At 26.0% G+C, this 15,180-nt stretch overlaps 3 protein-coding genes across 4 annotated transcripts; 2 read left to right on the top strand and 1 right to left on the bottom strand.

Annotated features, from left to right (window-relative positions):
- The first annotated feature begins 656 nt into the window (after nt 1–656).
- On the top strand, nt 657–4,619 carry LOC114124084 (charged multivesicular body protein 7). The gene is made up of 7 exons (XM_027987255.2): nt 657–1,105; nt 3,014–3,209; nt 3,277–3,657; nt 3,752–3,871; nt 3,936–4,040; nt 4,099–4,252; nt 4,315–4,619. Exons 1-7 carry the CDS (start codon nt 858–860, stop codon nt 4,395–4,397), a joined length of 1,287 nt encoding a protein of 428 aa, XP_027843056.2. The 5' UTR covers nt 657–857; the 3' UTR covers nt 4,398–4,619.
- Nucleotides 4,620–5,823: 1,204 nt separating this feature from the next.
- Nucleotides 5,824–12,341, bottom strand: LOC114124058 (eukaryotic peptide chain release factor subunit 1). Of its 2 annotated transcripts, XM_027987222.2 has the most exons (10): nt 11,889–12,341; nt 10,412–10,587; nt 10,216–10,343; nt 10,018–10,128; nt 9,721–9,951; nt 9,524–9,653; nt 9,153–9,373; nt 8,929–9,076; nt 8,619–8,717; nt 5,824–7,187 (listed from the first exon to the last, which is right to left on the bottom strand). In XM_027987222.2, the coding sequence occupies exons 1-9, from the start codon at nt 11,978–11,980 to the stop codon at nt 8,638–8,640; spliced, it is 1,317 nt and encodes a 438-aa protein (XP_027843023.2). In that variant the 5' UTR covers nt 11,981–12,341; the 3' UTR covers nt 5,824–7,187; nt 8,619–8,637. The 2 variants fall into 2 exon arrangements, with proteins under 2 accessions (XP_027843023.2, XP_027843022.2); XM_027987221.2 differs by lacking the exon at nt 8,619–8,717 and having other exon boundaries at nt 11,889–12,337.
- Nucleotides 12,342–12,958: 617 nt separating this feature from the next.
- On the top strand, nt 12,959–14,852 carry LOC114124060 (SRR1-like protein). The gene is made up of 2 exons (XM_027987223.2): nt 12,959–13,421; nt 14,081–14,852. Exons 1-2 carry the CDS (start codon nt 13,369–13,371, stop codon nt 14,763–14,765), a joined length of 738 nt encoding a protein of 245 aa, XP_027843024.1. The 5' UTR covers nt 12,959–13,368; the 3' UTR covers nt 14,766–14,852.
- The last annotated feature ends 328 nt before the right edge of the window (nt 14,853–15,180 follow it).

Below are 15,180 nucleotides of genomic sequence, written 5' to 3' on the forward strand. Positions count from 1 at the left end.
AAAAATTATTTTTTATTAAATAATAAATGATATTATATTATTAAATAGTAAACTTAAAAAAAAATGGGGGGAAATGTCCTACGACGCCAAAAACAGTCGGGGGGAAAATGTCCGGGGAGAAATTATCCGCCATTCGTATTTTCGATATTTTTTAAATATTGCTGTGAGGACAAATTATGAGAAACTTTATATTATATCTATACCATTGATGTTAAAACTTAAAATTGTATGAAAAAAAAATGACTAGAAAATAATTTCTCAGCTAATTGTTACGAAAGTATTTGAACTTCAAAATTCTTATAATAAAAAATGTTTAAATAGGTATGTATTTTTGAACTACTGTAAGAAACTAAGAACGACGAGGTACCGAGTATTAAATTCTCTAGTTTTTTGACTGTGGAACAAAAAAATATTAAAAAGTAGTCAACAATTTCAAATGTCTAAGTAGTTTCATAAAACCATTAAGACTCACAACATATTTTTTTAAATAAGATATAGAAAATGCTGTTAAATTAAGGGGCATACCATAGGCAACTCATCATAAGAATCAGCCGTGGCCATCAACATGTTTGAATATAATATGAATAATTTTCTTATCAATTACTATATAAGTATTATCAAAGAACAATCGTAATAGGAAAACACCACTGATATTAAAAACGAACTATAACGAAGTATAGTGATATTAAACTTCTGGTTGTCGCATTCATCCATCGTAAACACTATACAAATCAAAATTTTCCATACTCTATACGGTCTATACTGCCTTCGCCAGTACTCCAGTCCTGTGCAACGAGTAATTCATGGACGTGTAGTTGGATGTATTATTAGAAGCTTCTAAATCGTCAATATAAAATATGGCTGATCAAAAATGGTCTGAAGGTCTATCCGATGAACGGATCACAGTATTAATGGCGCCATTCAAAAATCGGTCAGTAAACGAAGTGAATTATGACAACAAAATGAAATTCTGGAAAAATACAATTGTATCAGCCTGCGACCGAAGGCACCGTTGTTCATTTTCTGTAGATGAGTTGAAAACATGGTTCTTGTTTAAAGGACGATCGCCATTATGTCTACTGACAGTTGTTGAGGATATGTTTAGGTAAGTTTGGTCCAGCAAAATCCTAAACCAGAAAGTATAAAATTTATAAATCATAATACTTGCATCAAACCATTTCACAATAATTAATATAGATTCTTTGCAAAGTTTTTGACCGTATGTTTTATTCTATTTAACATTAATATTATATAATAATGCATGTACAAAAATGTCTTACTTGTTAAGATTTAATTAACCTGCTAGATCAATTTTTACTAGCTTTTAACTGTAATTCTTCGATTTTTTTATATTATAATTTAATTTATCTTGGTTATTTTTTAATATAAAAAAGTAGTTAATACAAACAAATAATTTAATTTTTATAATTCAGAATATATATTTAAATAGGTGTTGATCATAAATAGGATTGCCAACTTTTTTAATTTAAAAAACTGGACATCATACTAAAAACCTTTTTTTTTTTTAGTCGTCATAATTTATGAAAATAAATAGTATAAATATTTATTATTATGAATAATTAATTTTTATTAGTTTATTACTATACTTCTGATATAATAATACAATAAATAAAATAAATAAACAATATTATATGAATAAAAGTATATTAATTAAATAAATAATTAATATAGAATAATATAATAAATTGTAAAAAGTGTATATATTAGTATATGACCAATTTCTATATCTAAAAATTCTCAAAATTCTTAACATGACAGAACCAGAAAATTTGTACGATTGACAACCCTAATCATAAAACAACTTTCAATTTCTATACCTGATTTATCATTGGAAATCTGGAATTAAACTTGCTTGTTAAATCAATTATAATTTTATTCTTCATTATTTATATTTTAATTTAACTTTGGAAAATTGTTTTAAAGTTTTTTAGAATAAATCAAGTGGTAGTAAAAAACACCTTTACCTACAACAATTAATGGTAAAACTATCTGAAAAAGCCAATAGAGGTCTTGGCATTGTTTAGTTTTTATTTTTAAGATATGGTATATCCTAATTGGAATAGAATGTAGTATTACTTAGATAATAACTTCAATAATATAGTATACCTAGACTTGCTATACTATAATTCAGTTCATAGACATAATATAATATTTTAAATATTAATTATTACTTATATACAGGGGTGTTCCCATAGAGTATACTATATATACACCGTATACTCTCAAGATTTCATTAATATGGGTGTACTAAATATGCCTCAGAGAGGTCTTATATTTTGGTATTTGATGATTTAGTATACTCTCAAAAAAAATATTGGGAATATCTCTGCTTATATAATATAATATATTATTAATTATTAAATGGGTGAGCCCAATTACAGTAGTATATGTAGAACATAAAACAAAGTACCATAAAGTATTGTGGAGATTAGTGGCGCAACCAGGGGGGTGGACTCCGGGTTCGGACCCTCCCCTTGACTCGTATTATTAATTGTTATATTATAAATTAATAAATAAAACGCCACTTTGATTTTTCTTTGAGAAATGTCTATACTAACACTTATTTAATATTTAAAATTATACTAATTAAAAAATATATTGTTAATATAAACATATATTTTTTATAAAAATTAAGATGGTTTATTTTGTTGGACCCCTCCCATGAAAAATTCCTGGTTACGCTACTGGTGGAGATACAATAGGACAAGTGATTAAATTACTAACATAGAATAAAGAATCAATGAATTACATTTCAGCAAATAGGTATATATATGTGTGTTATCATCCCAATAAGGCCATGTTCATTATAAAAATAAACCTATAAATGTTATATGTATGGTTTTCAAAAACTATTTTTATGAAAATAATATTCTGCTTATTATTTTATTTCAAAATTATTATAGAATATACCTATTGTAACATAATTAATATTTATGTGAAAACTGTTAGTAAATGTTTTACCTTTCAAGTTATAGTTTTTTTTTTCATTCAGAGAAGGTATCATAAAATCCCGATCAAATTTTGAACAAATGACATCTCAAAACAATGGTAATTGGTCAACTTGGGCAGTAAACACCTTAGTAAAAAATCCATTATCATGGTCTGTTGGTAGAATCAAAGAATCAATTTTACCTCCTACTCCTGTTATTGACGAAAAATCTGAATATATTGTCTTACACTTAATTGAGGTACTACATTTTTTTATTAAACCATAAATATTATACTATTCTTAATTATCGTATTTTTATTTTCAAGAATCAAGCTAATGAGCTATTTAACACTATTTCTATGAAAGAACAATCACAAATCCTTTTCATGGATGATTTACAAAAAAGACTACATGAAATGTGGAATGTTGACGTGTCAATGACTTCTACTGAACTTATAATACACTCTTTGGAAATTCGGAATAAAGTTTTTGTAGAACGTGGTGAACATCTAGTAACCAACAAAACATTAGTTAAAATCGCAAATTGTGACAAAGATGTTGAACCCATTTCTGAATTAGAAAAGAATTTTTTTAAATTAAAAGAAACTGAGAAAATATTAATTGGTGAGATTAGCAATATGGATTTTGAAAAAGAATCCTTAACCAAAGAAGCTAAAAGTTATATAGCCAAAAATATGAAACCTATTGTAAGTTGTTTAAGAAAATTGCATGCATTTTTTATATTTTATATCTTACTATTATCAAATATTAATTTAATATTAATCAAATTAAAAATTTTAGGCTCTAACATACCTGCGAAAAAAAAAAGAAGTTGAAAAACGAATAGAAAAGCAGCTGAAATCACTTGACAATGTACAAGCCTTGATTTCAAGAATAGAGGAATCTAAATATAATGCAGAAGTAAATAACAACTCAAAATATTATAAATAATTTAATTAACAAACTTTAAACAAAAATTCTATAGGTATTACAATCATATGCCCATGGACTTGCAGCTTTAAAACTATCATCTAAAGATACTGGTCTCACAATTGATAATGTTGATGAAACAATGGCAGAATTAGCTGAAGTATTTACAGTATAGCAATTAAATAATATTTTTTATCACTAAATTATCATTATTATAGGTCATAGACGAACACAAAGATATGCAATCAGCAATGGGTAGTTTAGTTGATGTTAAGCAAAAATACAACGAACAAGAATTAGAAGATGAACTGGCTGACCTTTTGAGTAAAGATGAATCTATAGCATCAAACACAGGAAAACTTCATATTCCAGGTAGTATTTTAGTAGCAGGTAATATTTTAATAGTAGTAATGATTTAAAAATAAATTTTACAGACCTACCAAGTGTACCAGACAACAGTTTGGAAGGTGAAGAATTGGACCTTGACCGGAGATTCCAGTTGTTGAGAGAACATTAAGTAAATTTATCAAGAAAATAATGATTTTAAATAAATACAATATATTCATGTATATCATAATTTTGTATATTTACTTACATTATAAATAATTATTATAGCCAAACTGCTAATAATGTACAAATGTTATTGTGGTAATTTGCTATTTTTTTTTTACAAGAAAAAAACATTGTTGATAAAATATACTTACATTTTTAAATAATTAAAAATTAGTTTTAATATTTATCTTGTCAGATTTCCATTTGATTAAAATCTAAGTAAAACGATTAAATTAATGTATTCATTTTATCATTCTATTTTAAGAACACAACATTTCTATACCAACTACTTACAATCATACATTTTTTTCAACTATTTAATCATAACTTTGTGAAAATGTTAAGCCATATTCTAAATAATATACAATTGACCTTCAAGTCAATAATTTTATGACTTTTATAACTAGATCAATCTACGTTTACTAGAAGTAAAACTAATAATTTGAATTGCAAGTGTTTTAAATTCTATAACTCTCCAAGTCTGTGTTTTACATTCATTACAACTTGAAAGTATTAGTGTGGTGTTAGCGTTTTTTTCTAGGTTAGTAGAGCTTAAACATTTTAACCTATAAATATCCATATTTAATACAATGTTATTTACAATTTATATTATGTTGGTTAATTACTTGTATCTAAATTGTAGTTATATCAGTAAAATAAAAGTTATGTTCAAGGATAATACTAGAATAATCCTAAGTCAAATCAGCCTTTTATGGTATTGCCCTTATTTATATTTAATGATTAACATATTTTTATATTAGTATAATTGAAATATAAAACATATACTCCCCAATCACTGGTACCAGGAAACAGTATACTGTTCTGAAATATAAGAATGCTCTACAGTTTATATATATTATATATTACTTTAGTTCGATGTATTAATTGAAAGGCTTTTATTACTAATTTAAAATAGACAAGTTTTTCAACATTACAATAGATTACTAATTGTATTATCAAGACTGAATTCAGATCATGAAGAAAATCCTATTATGTCCAATTATAACAAAAAAAAAACAATGATGAAATTGCATAAACCTAAATTAGGATAATCTAATGTGATACTAGCTGTTGAACAATAAAAAACAATTTTATACCACGCTAACTTGAAAAAAAATAATATAGAACTATTTTTATAGTATTGTGTAAATATTTAATTCTCATTTATAAAACAAATGTAATAATTCATAACTAAAATGAATACAAACATCATAGTACTTTGATTTAATTATTCCGTATGATCAGTTTTATTCTACTCGAGAACCCTATTTTTTTCTTATTAAGTATAAATTATTATTTATAATTGATTACAAAATATGTTGACTATGAATTTAAATATATAAAAAATTGTTGTAATACAATTTACAACTTATTAAAAAAAAAACTGTACGTATTAGATATTAAGCTTCTATTTATATTTTTTTACAATTAAAAAAAATATATATATAAAATACAAATATAAATTAGGCTAAAAGTTAAAACAAAAAAATCTACCAATCTAAGGTGTTCCACACAAAAGCATTTCAATAGTCACATAATCCTAAGGCCACTCTTGTAAATAAATTATATTTAATAAGACATAGTACAAATTACAAATTGTATACTATCACATGGTTGCTTAAATTTTTGTACTCCACCCAAAAGAGCATGTATGCATATTAAGAATATCTTGTAATGCCGGTGGTTAATAAAGATCCAGAAATTGAACTCAACCAATGAATGGTAATTGAAGCTTTAGAGTTTGGAATTTTTTTTTTGTTCACGAAAAAGAAGCATTAAAAATACATATTTGTGAACATAGAAAAATGTACACTAAAAATATTTTTTTTTTTTATCTAATTGTATTTATATTTTATAGCAGTTGAGCAAATTGAATAAATAAAAATAAATATGCAATTGTGCCTTTGCAGTATTGAATCAAATATGTACTATTCTCTGATAAAAGTATTTCCTACCAAGATTATGTAAAGCCTAAAGAAAAAAATAGTCGATTTGAGTTGTACAATAATACCATAAAATCAATAAGTCAAAAATATAACTATCTACATACAATATTAAAATTATATAATATTAAAACTATGTATATAATAATTATTTTACATATAGAAGGACTTTAAAAGGATGTAACAAGGTTTTTTGTTAAATATTCAGACATTCATTTCTGAAAAATAATATAAAAAAGTAAATAAAAGTATGAATAAAATATTGAGATATTAATTTATATAGTTATATAAATTAATTTAAATTGGGATTTTTGAAGTCCATTGAGCCTAAATTATATCTTAAAAAAAAAAAAGAATTTCATAATTCAAGTATTCCAAAACAAAATTATATTTCAATAACCTGTGTTAATACTCATGCATCACCCTGTATATTACTCACAGTAATCTATTTTTTTAAATTTCATCATTGGAGAACTTAAATAATAATAAAGGGAAACACAATATTGAAATGTTAAAAAATATAAATATATATTTTTAAATTTAATGGAATTATGATTATTTTTTTTTTTTTTACTTTTGAATAAAAAGATAACATCAAGTAAAGGAAATAATTATGTTTAAAATAATAATAGAATTCTTCTTTTTTCCAAAATGCTTAAGCTAAAATGAACTGTACTTATTTGTTGCCCTAAGTATTCAATGGGTATTCTTTTAATATTTAACATCCTAATAATCATCAATATCATAAAGTTCATTTGGATCCAAATCGTCACACTGCATACTTTGGAAATCAACTTTATAACGTAATAATCCTGAAAATTATAACATAAAGTATTTTTTAGTAAATAATCAAATATACTAATTAAGTATAAAACAAACATTAAAATAAGCAAAAAACAATCAATAGAAATATATATTAACTACTGTTAAAGTTAACTTTACATTGATCACACTAATGTCAAAAAGTTTATATATATATATATAAATTATAAAGATAAACATAATAAAAATATATAAATTTGTATTAAATTTTCTATTATAATCTTTTAAGGACAATTAATTAATTTTAAAAAGTTTTGATAATATAATTTTAAATGTGATCTATGTAAGTGCAAAAAGTATAAAAAAGATTTATATATATAATATAAATATTGGTAATTTAAAATATATATATGTAAAATTATTGAATATTTTTCTTGAAAAAGCTAACATAACACAATAACAAAATAATTAAAAAAGTTTAAACTAAAAGTAATAAAGCATAAAACATTATACAAAACACTCAAAAAAATGTTAGTCTAGAGTAACTTAACATACTAGTAGAATCATTTTTATAAGAAAAAACAAAACCTCATAGTAATACTACTAACATATGATAAAATATGTTATAACACTTAAGAAACCTCAGTGAAAAATAAACGTTTACATGTTAAACAATACACCACAAAATATGTGGTGTACTACTTCATTCATTTAAATTTAAAATAATTCTTAATAAAAAACTGTTTAAAATTCAGATAATGTTCAACATTTTTTGAAATGTTCTTTTAAAATATGAAATTAAAAATTTGAGCAATGGTTTAAACTATATTTACGATAAGTATTTTCCACTGGGAGGCCTCTTCTCTCAGTCTTTATGTCACTATATTATCTATTATTGTTTAAAACATTGTAACAGATGGCATAATATAAAATTTTGAGAAAAATAAAATAAAACTAAATTCTTTTATTTAAGACATTCTAATATTTTATTAATTATTTAATTATATTTTATAAATACTTCATGTTCAAATTATAAAAAATGTCAAATTATACATTTTAGCTATTAAACAAATTATCCATTTATCTATGTTAATAATATTATAAATTATTGAATATGAATTTAAATTTTATTCGAAATTCTTTATGAAAATATGTATATATCACTATTTATCAAAAAAGTTAAATAAAAATATTAAACAACTAAAATTAAACATATAATTTTGTTTCATATTCGAATGTTCATACAAAATATTATAGTCAAATTAAATTAAATTATCCTTTATAAAATTTCATTGTTATTAAGATTAACTAAAACATACTTAAGTAAATTTAAATTTTAAATAAAACTATAATAATTGTTAAAATCAAAAATAAAAATAAATGCATTTAATTGTGCATGCATTGAAAAAAATCATAACACAAATGTACTCATGCATATAATATAACACACATCAGTACTTGTTAATTGTAAATGAAGCTACCTTAGGTTAGTTAATTTAGTTAGTAATCATCAAGATTCACATCGTCCAATGGCTCATCCGCTTGCAAGGACTGAAAATCAACCTTGTAGCGGAGTATGCCTGTCAATAAATTTAAATTTTATACTTATAGCCCAAGAGGTTAATGAGCTCAACCATAACTTAAAAATAATATTAATTATTAAAGCTTATTAACCAGTAAATTATGTATAATTAATTATTAGATATACATATCTAAAACGTATGAAAACATTTTTTCAGATTCCATTGTTAATATAAATCATAATTTTTTTTTAAATGTATGACTACTCACCTCCTATGCCACCAAATCCTCTTACAAATTGTGACCCTTCTTGTGATTTATCTGTAATTATTTCTAAGGTAGCTCCAAACATTTTATAATTATTTGCCAGCCATTCCAAAAGTGGCTGACACTCAACTAATTCCAATTCTACACCAGTCTATAACATAATATATTTTAAATTATTTGAATAATCATTATAATATTGTCAATAAATTGAGATTAATTATACATACATCTCTTTCTGTAAAATGTGTTTTATCTTTTTCTTGTTCTGGGGTCAAATGTAATATTTTTTCTTCAGCTGTTGTATGGTTTTTTAAAACATATCTCTGAATGTCTAGGTTTTCCCAACATATTAATGTTTCTACTGATCCAAGTTCTAGAGCTTTTAAAGTATCCTCAACACCAAAACAATATTTTCCAGTATCTTGACTGATCTCATCAAAATATCGTCCTGAAAACAAATTAATATCATGACTCAAATTACTAAAATATAGCAATGATTACGGTAACAGTTTAACATAACATAAAAATGTTAAGTATTACATTATTGTCTAAATTTCTGGAGTTGAAAAAACACTTAGTTCATGTAAAAGATTTTTACCTATTAATTTTTTTTCTTGAATAAATTTAACGTTTTGTAATGATTCGGCAGCTAATTCAATTGCTTGATTAAAACCATTTTCACCACCATAAGATACATCAACTAGTTTAATAATTTTAGCTTGCAACCGCTAAAACAAAAGTACTATTATTATACTTGTATTATAATATTTTTAAATAAGAATTAAATATACTTACGGGATCAAACATATCGGATTGACTAAGTTCTGTTTTAAAGTCTGCACTACCAGCCAATATTAATCCAGCTATATTAGGTTTGTCATTTGTGATAAATAACTGAGTGGCTACTTCTGCTACTTTACGTACGTAATTGTGTCTTTTTTCCATACGTAGACGAGCAAAACGTAAAGCAGATTGACCTCCTCTACCATGTTTTTTCGGTAAGTCAACAGTAAATTTATGAAGAACCTAAAAATGTATTGATTTTTTTAAATTATAAAATATATAAATAGAGAAATTAAAAGCTTATCAAACCTCTCTAGTGTTTCCTTGCAATGTACCAAACAATGCACCATTACCATCCATCACAATGAAACCAAATTTATTGTCATCTGCTAATAATGCTGTAAGCGCTTCTGTATGAAACTATAATATAAGTCATAATTAATAGTTAATAGGTATACCTAATTTAAAATTTATGTATTCTTGAGTGTACATATAAATCATTTTTACCTTATTATCACAAAGGTACAAAGAAGTATTAATAGGTTTGAATGGCTCAAAATCAATATTGACTTTCTTTTCTTTACCTTCCTCAGTCACAATGGTTCCACAATACACTACTAATCCATTAGGTGGAACTAATAAACAAAACATTCCACATAGTTAATAAATGAAGCAATAATACAATAAAAATTAAAATAATCACCTTTAGTGTAAAGTTTTAATCTTTGCTGTACCGACGTAATGGCACCCAATACTGACAATCTGTTTACACGTGACTTGATATTTGATGCAGTACCATATTCATCAGCCAACATTTTACTCACTCTAGAAATTTGATCCTTAGGTGGTATGATTAATGATATCATACTTGTTCCATTACTAGAAATAAAAACATTAAATACTTGTGAGCATGGTAATTAAATCATTTATGTTAAAACTTAAAATATGCTTTACTTCAAAAAATATCATTAATCTTTAATACTTTTAAAATAAAAATATTCAACCATTTAATATTATTATACATAATAATTTGAATGGAGCACACTTCTCTACTTTCTAATGCAAAACAATGTCTTAATAGCATAATTACAATAGACCAACAAGAAAAAAAAAGTGTAGACACAAATATGTATTTTTATATAAATTCGCATTAGCATCCTAAATTAGCCCTAAAATACTACTTAACATAAAATTACTAATATACATTTATAGATTAAGTATTCTAAATATTATTTACTATTTCTATATTTGTTTTTATAAATGAGTCTAAGAGTGATTTAATATAATATATCTTGGTATAGATATATTTTTCAATATGATAAGAAATCTCAGCATCTTCCAGTTTATAAGCAAAAGTAGTGTTAAGATACACCATACACAGAAACCATAATAACAGGACATGAAGTTACTTTTAGTATAGAATAATTAATAGGACATATTACCCATCTATTAATTGTAATTTTTAATGTACAAATTTCAATACATGCTTAATAAGTAAGCTAAAAAAATATTGTTTTAATATATAAAATAATAGTTAATATGATATATTATCCAGTTCAATAAAAACTATAGTAATCTAACAAATGTAGGTACATATTATAAAGAAAACAAAGATCAAACTCTCATAAAACCTGTTTTGTAATATTATGCTTTAAGTAATTTAGAATCTAGTTTTTAAACAATTTGAAATTATTAGGCAGTGAGAGCAATATTAATAAGTTATATTATTATGTCCATGTAAAGGTTATAGGTACTAATAAAATACACTGAGTAATGAAGACAGAAGACATTACAGGCAAATGCATACAATGACTATCATTATGTAACATTTCAGGATTGAAATAGAGCAATTATAAATGAAAAACTGAAATTTATAGTAGGATCGGATTACAATTAAATATAACTTTTTTTGTAATGTATTAAACTAATAGGATGAAATTCAAGAAATTTCGGTCATTGACCTAACAAAAATATTATTATATATTTCTATGGACAAACCTCCCTCTAACCCCTTTCACCCCAACCTCTTACCCGACGACAATCAATCTATGAAGTATAGAAATATACACTCGTTGGGCATACCAGTCTTGTGGGACACATATGCAATGGTAGTAACGAAGTAGTACCTTAAACGTAAGTATGCATAATAAATGCGATATTAATGTAATAGCATCACTCACCCTCTGGCCATTTCCAGACTCTTGATGAGCTTCTTGATCTTCCATATCTCTACGTTGCGATCCGAAGTGGTCTCTTCGCCGTTGGTAGTCATTTCGGGCGAATGTGAAGAGAAGAACGAGAGAACGACACGAGAAACTGAAAAAATGCACACACGGCGGACTTAGCGTGCGACTGTGTCAACAGTATTCTGCGGGTTTCTGCCGTTGTCCGCGACCAGAGCAGTGATACAATGGTACACAATGAAAAATATTATACACCGTCGTGCCGAGTATTATTTTTCTGAAATTTGATCAATTAAAATGTGTGACTCGGCGAAGTAGGTTAGGCAGGCGCGAGGAACACACTCGATCGCGCACACACACTGACAAACGTCACACGCACACGCACACACGGTAAACGGTAGCAGCTAGGCAGCAGTCGTGGACACGGGCACAGGCACACGACGCAAACGCACGCCACTGGTCGTGGTAGATGGGCGGACGGCCGCGGTGTGGTGGTGTGGTCCGCTACAGTCCGTGATAACTGATAAGGTGAGGTGATAACGCGGTCGCGGCGTGTGTCGGTGTCAGTGTCCGCCGCGTCAGCTGCTCCACTGCTGAAATGTTGCCGCTTAGCTGGCTAGTATTCTAATTTCTAGTATTCTCGGACTAGTAATAAATTAGTATTCTTGTCTATGCTAGTCGCTATTGTGGCTGTAGCGCGTATACGTCGACGGCTGCTGAAAAATATAATCGTAAATCGTGTACGGGTCGCGGTCATCCCAGTAGTCATTAGTCAATTGTTCGATATCTCAGTAAATTATAAAACGATCGACTAATGGTCGATGACCGAGAGGGAGGCTCTTCTTGTCCCCGTCGATACCTACTTACTACTATCGGGGAGTTGGAAAATTTGGGAGATAATAGTATAGCGTTGGGGTCCGCTTAAAATATGCATGGATGGGCATTTCGTGTTACTAAAATAACAAAATAGTTCTTACAGTTTTTAGCACGAACTAAGATAATATTATCTTAGTTCATGGTTTTTAGCATGACGTATTTTTGTCGAGGCTGACAGCATCAGCAATGATAGTCTGAAAAGTGAAAACGCATGTCGCTACGACGACAGCGTGTTTCATAGATAATATAATATACTGTAATGGCTAATGGGTAATAGCACAGAACAATAAGTAATAGTGTAATACACCGTTATCACAGCTGATATCTATTGTAGATATCTTTTTTCTGTGTCTACAACCATGCTACAATCTATAGGTAGTAGGTGTCAGATAGGTAACAATTCTAATTTTCAAATGTTATATTTCAAATTATTTGTATTCCAATGATTTGATGAGTATTAATTGAGTACCTACAATGTAATCATTTTAGTGCGCTGGAAGTTGGAATCTCTTTTTTTATTTTGTAATTTAAAACTCAACTAACCTAAGATAAAATATATGACATAAAATTTAAGTTTTATAATATACCTAATAAAATTATTATGTCCAAAAAAAATCGAAAACTCTTTTCTACAAGATCTCAAAAATATAAAAAGTAAGTACCAATTTCTAAATTAATTAACAAAATTAAAAATGAAGACTACAATTAAATGTATATAGTATTATTACTATAGCTTATATTTTATAACTATAAAATAGTTGTACATGTTAATGACTTTTTATATTTAAAAAAGTATTGAATCTATAGAATAATAATAATGTATTTATTTTTATTTCCGATATCCAATTTATTCATTAATTTACTACATTTATTTAACTGTTATTTGATAAAACCACTAGGATAATATTCCTTTGAAAAAATACAGATAAAATGCTTAGCTCCAGAAACTAGTATATTTCAAAATCTATAAATGATAAAATTTATTTGCAAAATATTCTGGAAAGAATAGTCATTACATTTAGCTTACTAACTAAAGTCTTATTTGAAACGTACCTGTGAGAAACAATAATGTATGTTGAATTGAAGATCTTAATAAAAACATAGGTATATAAAATACATTAATTATCTGTAAAATGATACTAATTACCTTAATATATGTATACAAATATACATTTATTATTTACTTATCTAAATAACCCTTTAATAATTGGGTTCATCAATCTATTTTATCAGTTATAAACTATATTATCCCATTATTTTTTTAAAATTGTTCTTATAAATTATTTAATAATAAATGTATTTTTTATTTGTAGGAGCATAGAAGAATGTACAAATATCATTGCCACTTCTCCTTTTTGGATACAATTTTCTACAACTATTAAAGTGGTACTAAATGGATCCAATCTATCATCAATCCTGTGCTACGGACTAGGAAATTTTTTTGAGAGCATACAATCTAAATATCAGTTAGGTTTACTTTTAACAATTAAAAATGAATTTAAAGTGAAGAACTGTTATGTATATGATCCTAAATTCACGGATGCTGAACGTACTCATTTAGCTGAAGTTGGATGTGATTCACTTAGTGAAAATGAAGAAGGAAAACGGAATTTGTTACCTGGTACATTTGTATATATGCCTCATTGTCCAAAACAGCTATTAAATAATTTATTATGGGCAAATTGGAATAAGGAAATACTAATGAGTTGTATAATTGTTTGTAATAGCATTGACCAAACAGTGACTTCAACTTTGGACCGGATTTTAAATAAGTATGCTTATTATGTAAAAAAAATATCTCCATACGTCATAGAAAAAAAATGTTGTGATAACTTTATTTATGATGATGTTTTCAATGATATGTCACTTCATATATTTCCTGATGAAAAATTTAAAGAGCTAGAAAATATATTTTGGGAGCGTGGTAAAGAACCAATGTATGATAATGATGAGCTAGAATTTATAACAAAATTTGAGTGCATGTCTTTCCAATCTTAATATGTTATCTTATAATCATATAAAATAACAACAAAATTGTATTTTGATAGTTCATCAATAAATTACTATTTTTTGTTTGCATATTTATATACATTGTGTTCAATATTTTTAAAAATATCATAAAATTAGTATTTTGTAAAGGTACCTTATTCTGACTAACATTTTATTTCTTCTGATTGTATAATTATAAATTATACTTTTATACTAATTTTCTTGATTTTTAGCAGTATAAAACGTTTGGGGAGTAAATAGCAGCTGTTCTTCAAAAATTCATATTCTACAAGAATGATAAACAAAATTGACTTAAGTTTTTAAAGAACATATTTCAAAAATTAGAAAACGGACTAAACCTCTATTCATAAATACTAAATTATAAAATATTCACATACACTAAATGTAAGTTTTATAAGTAACT

The sequence above is a fragment of the Aphis gossypii genome, chromosome 1 (genome assembly GCF_020184175.1).
Source record: "Aphis gossypii isolate Hap1 chromosome 1, ASM2018417v2, whole genome shotgun sequence".
NCBI classification, from domain to species: Eukaryota; Metazoa; Arthropoda; class Insecta; order Hemiptera; family Aphididae; genus Aphis; species Aphis gossypii.